At 40.3% G+C, this 15,813-nt stretch overlaps 1 protein-coding gene across 1 annotated transcript in view; it reads right to left on the bottom strand.

Annotated features, from left to right (window-relative positions):
• Positions 1–371: 371 nt before the first annotated feature.
• Positions 372–15,813, bottom strand: part of grm5b (glutamate receptor, metabotropic 5b) — a 112,257-nt gene continuing 96,815 nt past the window's right edge. The window contains exons 14-17 of the mRNA XM_041806718.1: positions 14,894–15,019; positions 14,049–14,231; positions 11,779–11,945; positions 372–1,458 (exon numbers count right to left, since the gene is read on the bottom strand). Coding sequence (XP_041662652.1) covers positions 393–1,458; positions 11,779–11,945; positions 14,049–14,231; positions 14,894–15,019 — 1,542 coding nt within the window. The 3' untranslated portion in view covers positions 372–392. The remainder of the gene's footprint in view (positions 1,459–11,778; positions 11,946–14,048; positions 14,232–14,893; positions 15,020–15,813) is intronic.

Raw genomic sequence — 15,813 nt, 5'->3', positions numbered from 1 at the left:
ATCTCTAATTAGTTGATAGCCATGTTACCTTAAGGCCTCTACCCACACCTACACTACACATGTCTATAGACCTCCAAGAATGATTTCCGGCTTTATAGACACAGAAACACCGCAGCTCTATTGGCAATTTATGCAGTCCTGCATGATCCCCATTTGAGAAACAGCATTAAGAAAACACAACGTGCACAAGCATCTTACACCTGTACCTCACTGCAAACATGTAAACACTATCACAGCAGACTGTTGCAGCTCAGCTTCTTCACAAGACAGCCCTCAATGACTCCTTAACATCAGGTTTTAACTCCACGCAGGGAGTCCTCCCATCACACCATTTTCATATCGACAGAGTTGTTTTAAGTACTCCTCTTCCTTTGTGATTTTCTCCCTTCAGCTCACAGTGAAGATGAACTCTGGCTGTAGTGTCTGAGTGTCAGTCTGCTGTACCTGGGTGAAGGAGGAGAGGGGGGAGGATGGGAGGGCACTGGGGGGAGAAACAGACCTGTCTCTGAGATTGGTGAGCCACTACTGGACGCCAGAGAATCGCGGAAAGGCGATGGTGGAGTCAAAGCAATGAGTTCCTCATCCAACTCTGGCCTCCTAAGAGGAGAGGAGCTCATCAGGCCTCCTCGCATTGGGGACAGAGAGGGGGATGCCTGGGTGTGAGGAGGAGGTAGTGGATAAGGCGAATGGGGAACAGAGTGAATTGGACAGCCACCCCGGCCTCCTAAACTGGACTCTACAGGGGGGAGGGGCTGGACATCAGCGTATGTGGTGAGGGTGGGGGGCATCGGGACTTCACGGGGCAGCAGATATGGGTCAGGGGGATGAGGGGAGGGAGATGTGTGTTTGTGAGTGTGCGTAGGAGAGGGCGATAACATCATGCTGTTGAGCTCGGAGATGTTGGCGGTGAAGCGGTTTACCACACAGCTGATCTGATCCATCAGTGTGCTTTGGGGCACTCCATTGTGATCGTCCACGACAAACAAATGACCGTCACTCCCAGCAACAACAGAGCCGCTGCTGGCAGGACCGCAACTACTACCGCTGCCGGCGCTGCAAATGCTGCTCTGGTACTTTGGGACAGCGGTCATCTGAGGCTCCTCCACTAATCCCGCCCCCAGCCTCTGGCTGACCGTGCTGATTGGTGAAGGAGTCTGTGGCCGGTATGTGATGGAGTAGCGCTCCTCTGCCTCAGAAAGGTCATACAGGGTCTTGTCCGTGACCGAGTCGGGGTGAGTGGGCAGTGAGGACATGGAAGGGAGGGAAGGCAGAGGGACGTGTGGGGGGAGGTCCCCCCCACCGGTGTAACGCTCCTCAGAGGTTTTTGAGAAGGGTTTGATGACGGCAGTCTGATTGTTCTCCTTCTTCTTGATATGAAAGGACAGGCGCTGCCACAGGTGGTTACCACGTGAACTGCTGTGCTCAGTCTGTGCCCAAGACACTGATTTACCATTGGAGCTGGAAGACAGGAGAAAGTGAAAGACAGATTGAGAAAAGGGTGATGCTGAAAAGCTTAGTGGTCTACCAGCCAACCTCAGCTACAAAGTGTTTCTTTTATTCAGTAATTGTCAGGTTGATTTGAAAAATGGATACACTGCAAAAGTCCATGTTTTTTGGCTTGAAGTTAAATAAATGAAGAGGTGCAAACACTTCTATAGTTTGATTATCAGTTAAGACACGGCAAAAAGTCAGTTTTTGATTTGCATGATTGTGTGAGGAAGATCAGCCTGGTATACTCACTGAGTGTATGTCGATCAGTGCAGTGCCAGGTGTGTGTGTGGCTGTTTGCCACTGCTTGGGGCCAGGTGCGGCAAACTTACTATACTCTTGGGCTGCAGCACTCTGTGCTGACTCATTATCTCACAAAATCTCAGAGGTTTTGTGAGCATCTCCTTGTGTTACTTCTTGTGAGTTTGGGAGTTTAAGGTCACAAACGCATTGTCAATAATATTTCTTGACTATATTTTATGAGAATAACCAGTTGCCCCAGGGTTAAAGAGTTGTGGTGCTAGAAACCATTAACCAGTGTTTTTGTCTCTCCTTTTCACACCAGTCTGGTGATCTTTGTTTTTTCATCTGAAGATAGATTTCTCAGTCTCCCTAGAAGTTTGGCTTCATCTCAGCTGCACAGCAGCAGTGGTTTAGTTTCCCTTTTTCTCAGCATTGACAGGAACGGGAGTATTTTGGTTTCGGGCTAATTTTCTTGTGTCCATTAATCGCTTGCGATTTAGTGGTTATCCTTCTAGGATAACTAGAAACCTGTTGTCTGCAGTTGTGTCCCACTGCCCCTCCTACCTGACCGACTGTTGATAAAAGGAACCTGACACGATCAGACAAATTCACCTAATTGGATAGATATGTGTATCTCTCATATGTACCATTGTAATATCCTTCAAAAGTACAAGCTCTTGAGCTTTGAAAATTTTCAAAAATTTAAAATTGCCTGTCTGATATATAAAGTCCTACATGGACTTGCACCGCCTCCACTAAATGATTACATCAAACAGAAAACAATCAGTGAGTTTTCAATTAGACTGATCAGAGCCACTGTTAGAGGGGACTGTGAGATACCTCTTAAAGACCCTGTAAAGTGAAATACAAAGTTTTTGTCTTAACACTCTAGAAATGTTGTGAGATCTACATAAGAATCAATTCTGGATTTAGGCCATTTCATCTCTTTCCTGGCTTGGTTTCATGTGGGCGGGGCCAATATGTGGACTCACGATGTCATGAGCCCACAGTAGAGAATAACCCCACCCCTCTAACACTACAATATTGGGGAAGGAAGTAGTCACCTGGAACAGGGACTTCTGGTTCATTTTGTGCAAAGGAATTCAGTCTTGTACTCTTGTACCGTTCTATGTTCATGTTTCACTGCAAAGTTATAGTTATGCATATTTTGTTTATTGGTTCATGTTTTTAGGGGAAAATATTTTTCCAAGTATGACACCATGAGTGAGGGGGTTAATGCTGCAGACTACCCATGTCCTGAGTGGGCGTGGTTTCAGCTCATTCAACAGACGCGCCCACACCATTCTGGAGCAGATTTTACTGCCTCATTTTTCATGATTTGAAGCTTCATTTTATAAACTTGGGGATGCTTTATGTGACTGAAATTTGACCTGGGGGTTCATAACACAGTGATCTATCATACAACAAACCTAAATACAGATTTATTTTTACTTTACAGGGTCTTTAAGGTGTGTTCGGACCAAAAGCGAATTTCGCCTCGTCGCGCGACTATTTTACATATAAAGTTGATGTAAAGACGCGAATTTGCGCCAGGCGGAGCGACAGACTTGTAGCGCGACCGTTTGCGCATGATGTGGTCATGTGAAGGAGGAGAATTTGCACCCTCTCACGAGTTCAAAATATTCAACTTTGGCGACAAATTCGCCTGAGGCGGTGATGCGACGGCCAGTCAGTGTCAGCAGAAGAGGATGACGACGATGACATCAGCAATGAAGGAGAAAGTAAACACCGTGCAGACTGTGCAGACACTGGAGCTCTCCAACTCAACTCAATGTAAAGAGATTGACTATGTAAGAAGAATGACTGGATAAAAGTCACGTCACGTACAAGAGGGAGAAAGACGAGGGGAGAGATGCAGATGCAGATGCAGCCCCATCACAGGCTGTCACAGGTAGGTAAAAAAGAAACAAAACACCCTGAAGAGTGCGGTAAACAGTAGTTTTACAGATCAGATAGTTTTACTTGTTTGTACCTATCAAAAGCCAGAATTGACATTGAAAATGTTTACATGTTCATTAATAAGGTGTAAAATAAGTTGGAAATGTATCTAAACCCGTCATTAGTATGCCTAGGAATGGATATAAATACCGTGACTCCTCTCTGCTGTTAAAACACCTGCAGACTATCACACAGGTCTGTTATTAATGAGTCAGTTAAGCAGTCAGTTACATACAAACTTGGTAAAAAACAGTAACTTACAAATCAGATCTTCACCGTTAATGTGGTTTCACACAGCTATGATGTTTGTCATACAGGGCAAAGGGAAACAAAGAAAACAACCACGGGAGAGCCAAAGACAGATGATACTTCTACAAGCTTCAGTCCAGCCTAACCAGCTGTACCTCTTCACTCCAACCTCCTCAGAAGACAGGCTTTTAGTCAGGAGCCTGGTTCTTTCAGAGAAGAGCTTTTAGTCAGGAGCCTGGTTCCTTCAGAGGAGTGCTTTTACTAAGGAGCCTGGTTCCTTCCCTGTGAAGGTTGATGCCCCTGCAGAAGACACCCATTGCAATTCAAATAATCAAAGTACAGTAAAATCCAGCTCTGTGTTCCTTAATCTGGAAATATTTGAATAAGGTGATTGGAGCAACAATCTTTGCAAGGAATGAACCTTATTTATTCTGATTATTTTGTATTTCTCTTTCTCTCATACCCCCCCCGTCATTATTTAAGAGTATGAACATGTATTTGTTTATTATATTGTCTGCAAAATAAAGGCACCTTAATTTTGTTAGAAATGACTCACTTTATGTATTTTTTTTTGCTTTACCACAAATTTGGGGTTGATGGACGTGTTTTGCTTAGTGCTTGCTTCAATATGTATTTTATATCACAATCACAAAATGTTATGTTGTAGATCAACTAATCTGTAAAATATTTACATGTGCAGACTACAGTAAATGACATTATCGGATACACCAGATTAAGGTTTTAAATGCTCATGCAAACATGCATTTGACTCATAAACAGAACACACAGTACCAGATTGCATCATATATCTTTATTATGCTGCCAGTTAAAGAAAATATTCCTAATGTGTTTTTTTTTTCAAAGGGTATACATTTATTTCAAGTAGATTAAGATTCTGTTTATAAAGACTGCATTGATTTAGTTGTAAAAAAGTAATATTACATGAACTTGTAACAATAGTATTGGGCGTGTTTGAACACTTGGGATGCCATGGGACAGCTCTCTCTGCAGAGGTAGGATGTGAAGGTCTCCCTGAACCAGATGACCTTCTTTATAAGTTGTGGCAGAGAGTGAAGACCCTTCTGTATGACTGACCAGGTACCTGCAGCAGAGGAAACATGTACTTTAACTGATAGTGATTAGTAGACAAGGAGTTATTGGCACTTTATGGTTACAGTATATTTGGTGTTTTTAGTGCACCTACAATATCAATATAGGACTGATTTATTCAAACTCCGTTGAAAAATTAAATAAAATAGAATTGAGCACATTGAGTAATCTTCCCATGGAAATAAAAATATTAAAATTTTTATGCCAAGAGATGTACAGTAAGACTGAGTAATCTCTGCATTATTATGACTAATTTTTGTTGTATTTTTTTTTTAATTTATTTTTTACATGGGACAATGCACATTAATGAACATGGACACGTAAATGTGCCAGATTGTAGCCATAGGCTAATTTCCATCTGTAGTCCCCAGCAGGTTTAATGCCACTGTGCCTGTGAGGTGCTGTGTCTGACTCTTTGAAGGTAGGGAAACTTAAACTTACCTGTAAGAGATGGACAGATGTCCCGCAGCTGAACAGGACCGTATGTTGATGGTTTGTGTCGGTCAGAGAAATCCTGGTTCTGGTCCAAGTGTAAAAATGAATTGTGAACACACACATGATGAGACTCCTTCACATATAAATTTAAAAGACGGAGAGAATGAATGGGACAAAAAAATGCTGTTGGTATCTAGGAGACAAGTCACTCCCTTCCACCGTCGCTTCTGGGTATGGGGCGAAAATTTCGCCCATCTCAATTTGGGAACACAAATATATTCACGCTGCAGGTCGCACAATCAGGCGAGGCGAATATTTTTTTCGCATTTGGTCTGAACGCACAGTTAGGGGTTCCACCTTTGGGCAAAATGTCATATCTTTCAAAGGGAGCACACTGGTGAACACTTTACCACTCTCAGTCAGTGGATTGCTCCAGCTTTGCAAGTTTCAAGGGTAATCTGAAAGCGTGGCTTAGGACAAACCAGAATTGTGACCATGTTTAACCATTTCAATATCTCTATGCATAATTACTTACATACATACAGCTATGTATGCATATTTTGTGCAATATTACATACATAGAAACAGGTGCAACAATATATGCATAAAAACATTTGTTAATGCAAACTATGTGCAATAATCTTAGCACTTTAAATAACCAGGCCAAGGGCGATGTGCAATCTCTTCTTTAAGCATACTCATGATCATGTGCAATACATCAGCACACTTGCACTTTAGCACTACAGCCCTTTACCATCTATCTTATGCACTTTAACTGCAAAGGTCACTTTATTCCTGGTCTGTCTTAAGTTAAGGTCATGCAGCAACCTACTGTATTGTTATATTTTGGTCTTTTTATTTTATTGTACTGTCTCTTGGTGTTGTCTGATTTTTGTGTAGATTTTTTAATGGACTCTGTTGTATATACCATTAACCTGCCAGGGACTACAGTTGGAAATTAGCCTATGGCTACAATCTGGCACATTTACATATCTATGTTCATTAATGTGCATTGTTCCTTGTAATAAATAATAAATAATAATAGTATATTGAACAAAAACCCCCACTAGATATCTGCATTTTGAGTAAATTTAAGCTTATAAACTGACCAGGATGCTGCCATGTTTTGGTGCGAACAGAATGGAATGAAACTTACATAATTCCTCTGTATGTTCTTCAAATGAGACTAGAACAAGACTGTATAGTTATACAGTTATGTTTAAAGTCTGCAACTGGTGCCATAGGGTAAATGATGGTTAGGGACAAGCATGCTGGAAAAACAGCTTTTTGCTCCACAGAAAATATTGACATTGAGTGGGGGTTCTGAATTTTAAAAGGCAGACAGGATAACATTTTGCCTTAAAGCACAACATACACATGAACTGGTCTAAATGATTTTTAAAATTATACATGGATTGGATTTGTTTGCAATTTGTAGTGAAATAAATGGCGTGTGTCATTATCATAAGAAAGCTTGTCTTTATTACTGCATTGTGATTTCTCATTTCAAGTCTTTTTTGAATGAAACCACTCCAAGTCAAGAATGCATTAAATCAGATTATTCTGAATAAATAAAAACAAGTGTGACAAACAAAAACAAAGACAATGAAGCATGCCTGCTTTGGCACAAATTTATCACTCTTGTTAGATGCTAATTAGTGTTGGAGGCAAAGACTGACAGTAGTACATAAACTCTGCTTGCTCAGCACTAAATTAAACATATTAGGCTTAATTATAAACACCATTTATTGATACAAACAATTTTATCAGTTATTTAATTCCACCATAGGAAATCAGGCAACTTTTTATGTGGATTAATTCTGTAAAATTCCTTTGTTCTATTTTTTCCTAAAGTAAGTTCTCCATTTTCCTTTGTCAGATTCTTTTTTCTTCTTTATTACATTTTTTCCAATCTTCTTTTTTTACTCATCATCAGTCACAGTGCTTTGCCCCCTCCTTTTCTTTCTCTTGTCCTTTTGTCAGGTTAATTAGTGTGATTAATCTATGGAGGGAGCTCTGATTAAACCTCATGCTGATGTCTGGAGGTGAGGAGAACTCAGACCACCCTAAGGACACCTGCACATACATGAATAGACATACCTGTTACACACATACAAGTACAGATACTGCACTAGATCACCCCCCACAGATACACTGTCCTGTCATCCCCTCATGTGCTCCTGTTAGCTTTGGAGCTAGCTAAAACAAGCTGAAGCTAGCTCCCCCACGTCTGCTGGCTTCATGTCTGTCTGCGTCTGTTCTGACTACATAATGACTGCAGCTCAAAGGCAACAGCTTCCAGCCATTCATTGAAGAGACAGACAGGCCTGACAATTACCACCACCCGTAGAGGAAGACAGGAGAGAAAAAGGGAAAGAGAGACATTTCTCACTAGTGTGATTGAAATCTTGCTTGCCAAGCGTGGTGAGTTGGAGTAACCTGCTGACAAACTAAAATGTGTTCTTGTCTTTTTTTTTCTCTTTTTTCTTTCCGGGCAAGTGGCTGTGCGTCACATCTTTTGTGTCCTTTGATAAGTTCCCTGTCACTGCAGATGACTTGTGGATGGCCTTAAGCTTGGTGTGAAAGTTATTATGTTTTTCCTTTTCACACTTTCCCATGAGCATTTCTGGCTCTTTCTTTGTCATCTTTCTGTCTTTTTCTATCAATCCATTTCCTCCATCTTTTCCACTTTCTCATTTAGGTTGAATTCATACCTGGATTGTATGGAGAAGTTGTTCCAAAACAAACCAGGGTTTTTCCTCTTGGCCTGGTAAATTCATACATATGCCAACCAAGCAGTAGAAGCAGTAATAAGGATACTAGCCAATACTCATTACAACTCTCAATACATTAATAATGATAATCATTATTGTAATTTGTATTTCTTTGCACCATTTTGAGAGCTTGAGCCGTATTTCATGTAAAACTAAAATTCAATGCCAGCAGAGCATCATCAAACTTTATCTACTGGTTCAACAGCCAGTTAATTCCCCCAAATTTTGAGGGGAATGTGCCCTTCTCGTCACTCAGAAACTCTATTTTGCCAGGCTGGACTAGTACCTTCACATATTACTGTTGAAGTTTCTAGCCCAAAATTGCTTATAGGTCTTATGATTTACAGAGTGACCATGTTAACTGGTGACCTTTAGCTGGCTGATTCTGCGAACGCTCTTTTTACAAGAGATGTTAAAAGTGTCAAGAGTACTCACAAATAGCTCTTTTTTCATTTCAAAATCAACCCATCAGATACTTTACTGAAAACTTAAAGAAATGTTCATGAAGAACCTGGTTAATGTAATTTGACATGGCCCTATGTAAAATGGTATCAAGGAAAGGCAAGGCAAGTTTATTTGTATAGCACCATTCATACACAATGCAGTTCATAGTGCTTTACAGAGATTAAAAGGAAAAAGCATTTAAAATACAACAAGAGGACATTAAAATGAAACAATGAACAGAATTAAAACTTGAGTTCATTTAAATAAATGTAGGTTTAAAAGAAAACTTTGAGTGATTCAATAAATAGTAAGTTAGATAACATTTTGAATAAAAGAATAAAAGAAACTGTTGAACTTACGTGAAGGCAGCAGTGAATAAATATGTTTTAAGTCCTGTTTTATAAGTGTTTACGGATGTAGAAAGCCTCAAATTCTCTGGAAGTTTGTTCCAAAGGTGAGGAGCATAAAAACTGAAAGCTGCCTCTCCCTGCTTGGTTCTGGTTCTGGGAACAGTGAGTAAACCTGTCCCCGAGGACCTGAGTGGTCTGGATGCCTCATAAGGGGTGAGGAGATCTAATAGGTATTTTGGCCCAAGACCATTTAGTGTCTTATACGTGAGGAGTAAGATTTTAAAGTCTATCCTTTGACTCACAGGGAGACAGTGTAGTGATCAGAGGACTGGTGTGATGTGATCTACTCTCTTAGTGCCAGTGAGGACTCTGGCTGCAGCGTTCTGGATGAGCTGCAGCTGTCTGATGGATTTTTTAGTCAGACCTGTGAAAACACTGTTACAATAGTCTAACCTACTAAAAATTAAAGCATGAACAAGTTTCTCTGTATCTTCTTTAGACAGGAACCCTTTAATTCTAGTGATATTTTTAAGGTGGTAGAAGGCTGATTTTGTAACTGTCTTTATGTGGCTGTTAAAATTCAGGTCTGAGTCCATGATTAAACTAAGATTTCTGGCTTGATTTGTAGGCCTTAGTGTCATGGAGTTGAGGTAGGCACTGACCTTTGACCGTTCTTCTTTAGGACCAAAGACAAGTATTTCAGATTTATCTTTGTTAAGCTGTAAGAAATTTTGGCACATCCACTCGTTGAGTTCCTGGTGACAGCTACTTAATGAGTGGAGCAGAGAATAGTCATGTGAGGACACTGATATGTACAGCTGTGTGTCGTCTGCATATGTATGGAATGATATTTTATGATATTCTAATATTTGAGCAAGTGGCAGCATGTAGATATTAAAGAGAAGTGGCCCCAGAATTGATCCTTGGGGAACGCCACAAGTCATCTCTCTTTGCGCTGAATCAAAATTACCAAGAGACACAAAGTAGTTCCTGTCTTTAAGGTATGATTGGAACCAACTTAATACAGTGCCAGAAAGACCTACCCACTGTTCCAGTCTATGGAGCAGTATGCCGTGATCAACCGTAACAAAGGCAGCACTGAGGTCAAGTAGCATTCATACTGTAACTTTTGATGCATCACTGTTCAAGTGAATGTCATTTAAGACTTTCAGAAGTGCAGTCTCAGTGCTGTGGTGTGGTCGAAATCCAGACTGAAAGATGTTCAGAGGACTGTTTTTGCTTAAGAAGGTGAGAAGCTGCTTATAAACAACCTTTTCAATGATCTTGCCTAGAAAGGGTAAGTTTGATATTGTCCTATAGTTACTGATTATTGAGGCATCCAGGTTGGGCTTCTTTAAAAGTGGTTTAATAACAGCAGTCTTCAGGGCCGAAGGAAAGACACCTGACTGTAGAGAGCTGTTAACTATACGTAAAACATCTGGTACGAAGCTGCTAAAACCATTTTTGAAAAAGGTGGCTGGGAGAGTGTCGAGGATGCAGGTAGCTGGTCGAAGGTGTTGAACAGTTTCTGTTAAAGCCGAGTAATCTTAAAGGTGGAACTGTTCAAATCTAACGAAAGTATGTGGAGGCAGCAGTGATATTAATGTTTTGCCCAAGGAGGAATTATGGACCGTTTGTCTGATGATCTGAATTTTCTCTGTGAAAAAAGATGCAAATTCATTACATGAGTCAGCAGATACCAGCTCACGAGGGACAGACACTGATGGGTTTGTCAGTTTGTCTACAATGTTAAATAAGGTTCGTGCATTGTTCTGGTTCTTTTTGATAATATCAGAGAAAAATGGCTGTCGTGCATGTTTCAGTTCTATATTATAGATGTGAAGGCTCTCTTTATAAATATAATAATGAACCTGAAGTTTTATTTTACGCCATCTCCGTTCTGATTGTCTACAAGCTCTCTCATGTGTTTTAACAGATAGGGCATTTCTCCAGGGAGTTCTATTGGTTCTTGACACAACTTTGGCCTTGATGGGGGCAATGTTATCAATAACACTCAAAGCCCTGGAATTGAAACAATTCACAAGGTCATTCACATGAGCTGCACTTCCGTTCTGAAATACACGGCATCTTAGATAAGCTGCCTGTGAGAGTGGCCATCAGATACTCCATCCATCCAATCCATTTTGTTGGGAGATGGGCAAGCTAACTCACAACTTGGAGCTGCTCCACAATGCAAAGTGCCACTTCTACACATGGCATTTATTTGACTTGGCAATTGAAAATGCAGGCTGTGATGCAATGGCTTAAGGACAGCCCATTGTTGTTTTGTGCTTTGGCCTGCTTTACATTATTGCAGTGTGAACACAGAACCATCCAAAGACCAAAATGCACCAATCTATCATTTTATCACCTGAATCTGAACAGAGCAAATAAGCAAAGGTGTGAAAAGAACCTTAGATTTCTACTCTAAATTACTCCTCTCTCTCCTTTTGTCATCAAGCTACTCCCTTTCTTGGTCTTAGCCATGTCTCCATTAGGCAATTGTCAAAAGTTCATGTGAGGGTCAGAGGATCAGTCAAGCAGACTCAGGGGAGTGCAGAGAATCAATCTCTCAGAGGGCTCAAGCACACACACAACATTAATAGTCTCTTAGTGGGGCCATTATAGAAATGGCGCCTTGGACTGTAACTGAGGAGTAACCTGGAATTAACCCGGCCAATAAGCCCCCAGAGTACACACACATATACACACAGACACAGATGTACCTGAGTGTCTCTCCAGTGGAGCCTCTGCGTTTCCACAGGTTAACCAGGCTTGAAGAACGGCTGGCAGCTGATGAAGATTTGCCATCGCCCACGTGCATGCGCACCACTGTGCTCGTGGTAAAGGCACTGCGCACGTTACGCTCTGGTTTAGCAAGAATAATGTACACCTGCGGGGAAAAAAACACACAATATGCTATCTAAAAAGTTCTAAAAAGATATTTTTTTTGAAAGTGCAAAAGCAGATATAACACCAAGTGGCAATAGCTCTTATTTGAATTTGATGTAGTCTTATAACACAAGACAGGTTTTTTTTTGTTGATTGTTCTGTTTAAGCAATGAAAGCTTTCAAGCTCTTGATGAGAATTTCTAATTAAAGGACAATCTAAAAGATGTATATGTAATTGTTTTATCGACAGTATGTTTGCTGTTTGAAAGTGAATACTTTCTCCTTGAAGCACCCTGGGAACATCGATCAGTTACTGTGTACATTTGGGAAAACCTAGTAGTATCTTAAATGAGCTTTATGCTTCACCGCAGGTGTTTAATGAAAATTCTACCTCAAGTTTTTAATTATTTGTTCACAAACTTAAATTGAATTTTCACTTTCAATTACATGCTGCTCACTTGGAGTGCTGCCTCTGAACAACCACTCTGACAGAGAATACTTTTAGATTGGCAAACTGGTCCCAAGCAAAATAAATACTTTGACGTACTCATCAAAATTAAGGTATCACACAAAAACAAATGGTGGTGTTTTGCAGTCATAGTATAAGGGTATGAAGCAGTATGAGCAGATGAAAGCTATAATTCATGGCTGATAGTGAAAAAAATCCTGAGCCTGAATTCTTTCCCGGGTGGGGGACGTATACATAGGAAGGCCAACAGCAACAAAAGTACTGGATCTGACTGCAATATAGTAAAAGTTAATGGTCGCTAAATGACATAACCGCCTAATTTGCATAATCAGCAATATGTATTAAATTGTAATGGATGCTGTGGGAGAGAGGAAAAACATCATGAGAGAGAGAAAAAAGTTAGTTAAAAGAACTTTAATATGTGTAGAACTACAAATGAACGTGCTTCTGTTGATTCTTGTTTTTATAAGGTCACAATTCCAACCCTCCTCCTTTATCTGGGCTTGGGACAGACAAAAATGACTGTAAAGGTACTCTGGCAGAGTTACTTAAGATTTTATTTTTAGTTTATTATTCTATTTACTTTTTTTTTTTTTAGAAAGTTAGTTTTCTTATGTTTGGTTTAGTTTAAAACCTTATGGTCCACTTAAAAGCCTACACCAAATCCCAGTGAAACATTAACATTTTTGACCATACCACTTATAATATGTTTATATATATATATTTATATATAAAGTCTTCATTAACAATTTTAAATTGACCAAAAAGAGACAATAGAAAAATGTGTGCTTTCACGCCAGAGTCTCCAAAAGTCTCCAGTAACACCAGAAAAGGTCACTAGATTTGTTGCTAGTCGCTTTTTCTGAAAACAAGTTGCTAGAGGGGTCTGAAAACTCGCTAAATATAGCAACAAAGTCGCTAAGTTGGCAACACCGATAGGGATTCATCAGCGGTAGATTCACTGAACAGCAGAGCAGGAAATCAACCTAAATTTTGTCTTCCGCATGACCCGCCTCCGCTGTACTTCTGATTGGCTAGTAAGCCTAGTGTGACCCCCCACTCTACTTCTGATTCGCTAGTAGGCCTAGTGTGGTTGATGGACAGTGTCAGTTATCTTTATTGATTCGGGACTTGACGTCAGGCTGTCCCGCATAAACAAGTTTACAAAAGTTGTTTTTTTCACAACAGTCAAACACCACCACGCCGGAAATCCAGCACTCTACCGGAATACTATCACCCTTGATAATTTATTAGAAGAGAAGTTCCTGGTGCTAGAGGGAGCGACAAACTTTCCTCTCACAAAAAAAAATCCAGAGAAAACTCAATACTGAGAAAAGTGTAATAATGTTTGAAAATAAATCCCTCTTCCTGGATACCTTCCACATAAAACAGGGGTTGTGGTGAGTTTAATACATGATTAAGAATGTTGCTATGGTTACCTGCAGTTTAACATGGTCTGCTTACTGATTTTTAATGGGTTCAACATCAGCGAGTGTCCTGATATACGCTATTAATGGATCTCTGACAAGCAGTCAGAGGAGGGTATTTTCAGGGGTTTAAGTAGAAGCTTTTCCTTTAAAGAGACTAAAAATGTGAAGCTATATACAGATAAAAGCACTGGATTTTCAGTCTTACCTTGGGTACGAACATGCAGCATAGAGCCACAGTGGCGCTCAGGCTGACACTGAAGCACATGGTGATAACTTTGTAGTTGGAGCCAAAGTAGATGGGTACAAAGGCCAGCCAGATAATACAAGTGGTGTACATGGTGAAGGCAATGTACTTCGCCTCATTGAAATTAGCAGGGACGTTGCGGGTCTTGGAGAGAGAGACAGAGTCAGAAGAAAAGCATCAATAAATAAATATACATGAATTCATACATTACTTTTAGTATTATCTCTGGTTTAGCCTCTATTTAGAAAAACAAAACAAAGGAGACTATTAGCCTTTGCAGAACCCCAATAAGCACTGCTTACGAAATGCCTTTGTTTTACCACTATCATTCTGATTCTAACCTTATTAGGGGTGCTAAATTAGCTGTAACATGGGGTCATAACATTGCACCAGCAGGGTTGTGTTGTTTTTCCTCTGCTGCTATTATAATAAAAACAGTGAATTCATTTGTGTAGTTTTTTTCAGCTGCAGTCCCGGCTATCATTCTGCTTTTACATTCTAAAGAAAGTGGATGGCTGCAGGCAACTGATAATCAACCAGTCATTGCATATTTTGATTGGAGAAATACATTTGTATTTATAGCTGTTGAATGGTTGTAGAGCACCAAACATGAGCAGCGGCTAAATCATTGTTTTACATAAAGCCTTTAGTGCCTTTTCCTCTTATATGGCATCTTTGACAGTAAATCTATGTCCTTAACATTGGTGTCCTCTGGGCTTTGGATAATAGGCAACCATTTAAGAAGAAAACATTTTTAATAGAAATGTAAAATGGTTAAAACAGCTGGTATGCATTTTAGCTAGTACCTTAAAGGCATAGAAGGTGCAGCTGAGGATGAGCAGGCCGTTGTATCCCAGCGGGGCGACCACGCCCAGGTTAGTGGTGTTGCAAATGAGGTTGACCTGGCGGATGCTGGGATAGTCATGGATTACCTTTGAAGACAAGGGGGCAAACACAAGGCATCCTAGTTAATACAGACTTGGAAAGCATCATAATTCTTTTGAGAAAATATTCTGGGTGGAACAAAATATAAATCTTACAATATGTCCTCCCATTGACACATTCATAATGAAAGTAATATAATTGTTGTTTCTGATTTTTGATGCTAACCATCAATATCTGAATAAAAATACAGAACTCTGAACAGATTTCCAGGCCAATTAAACCTACAGTGGCCCTTCACACAGTAGCGGCTGGTCAATACGGGGCGCAAGTGCGCCGCCCCCCCCATGACTCTCCACAAAGAGAGGACAGATCTTAAGTTCACTGAATCATTTCTTAAACATTTACTTTAAATATCAATACATTTATATGAACATAGATAAACCCTATCATGCACTGCATAAAGATGATTTATTAAGAGATTTAAATGTATGATGTGCAATAAATCAGTAGATTCCGAACGTTCTAAGCATTTGCTTTTACTTCCTGTTCACTTATTTCCTCCCTGAGGCGCAGGTCTCTTGTGCCTGGAGCCTTCCATTCACTGCCGTTTTAAGGCTGCGTGTGCGCATTTGCTTCTCTTCTGTACAAGAGATACAGGAGCCCTCTGAGCACAACATATAGCGACCTGAAGGGATTATCACTAACCACTCACCAGATGCCAACAGGTGGCAGCAGAGAGATACGCTTCGTAATTTGAGACACACAGAGGAAGTCATGCACCATCGGTGTAAATACTGGCTTTCTGCCAGGTATTGCGTTTGTGGGTTAGCTCATCAAGAGA

This window comes from Cheilinus undulatus, linkage group 2 (genome assembly GCF_018320785.1).
Source record: "Cheilinus undulatus linkage group 2, ASM1832078v1, whole genome shotgun sequence".
Classification (NCBI taxonomy): Eukaryota; Metazoa; Chordata; class Actinopteri; order Labriformes; family Labridae; genus Cheilinus; species Cheilinus undulatus.
The sequence above is the reverse complement of the archived record's forward strand: the minus strand, read 5'-3'. Positions and strand labels throughout refer to the sequence as shown.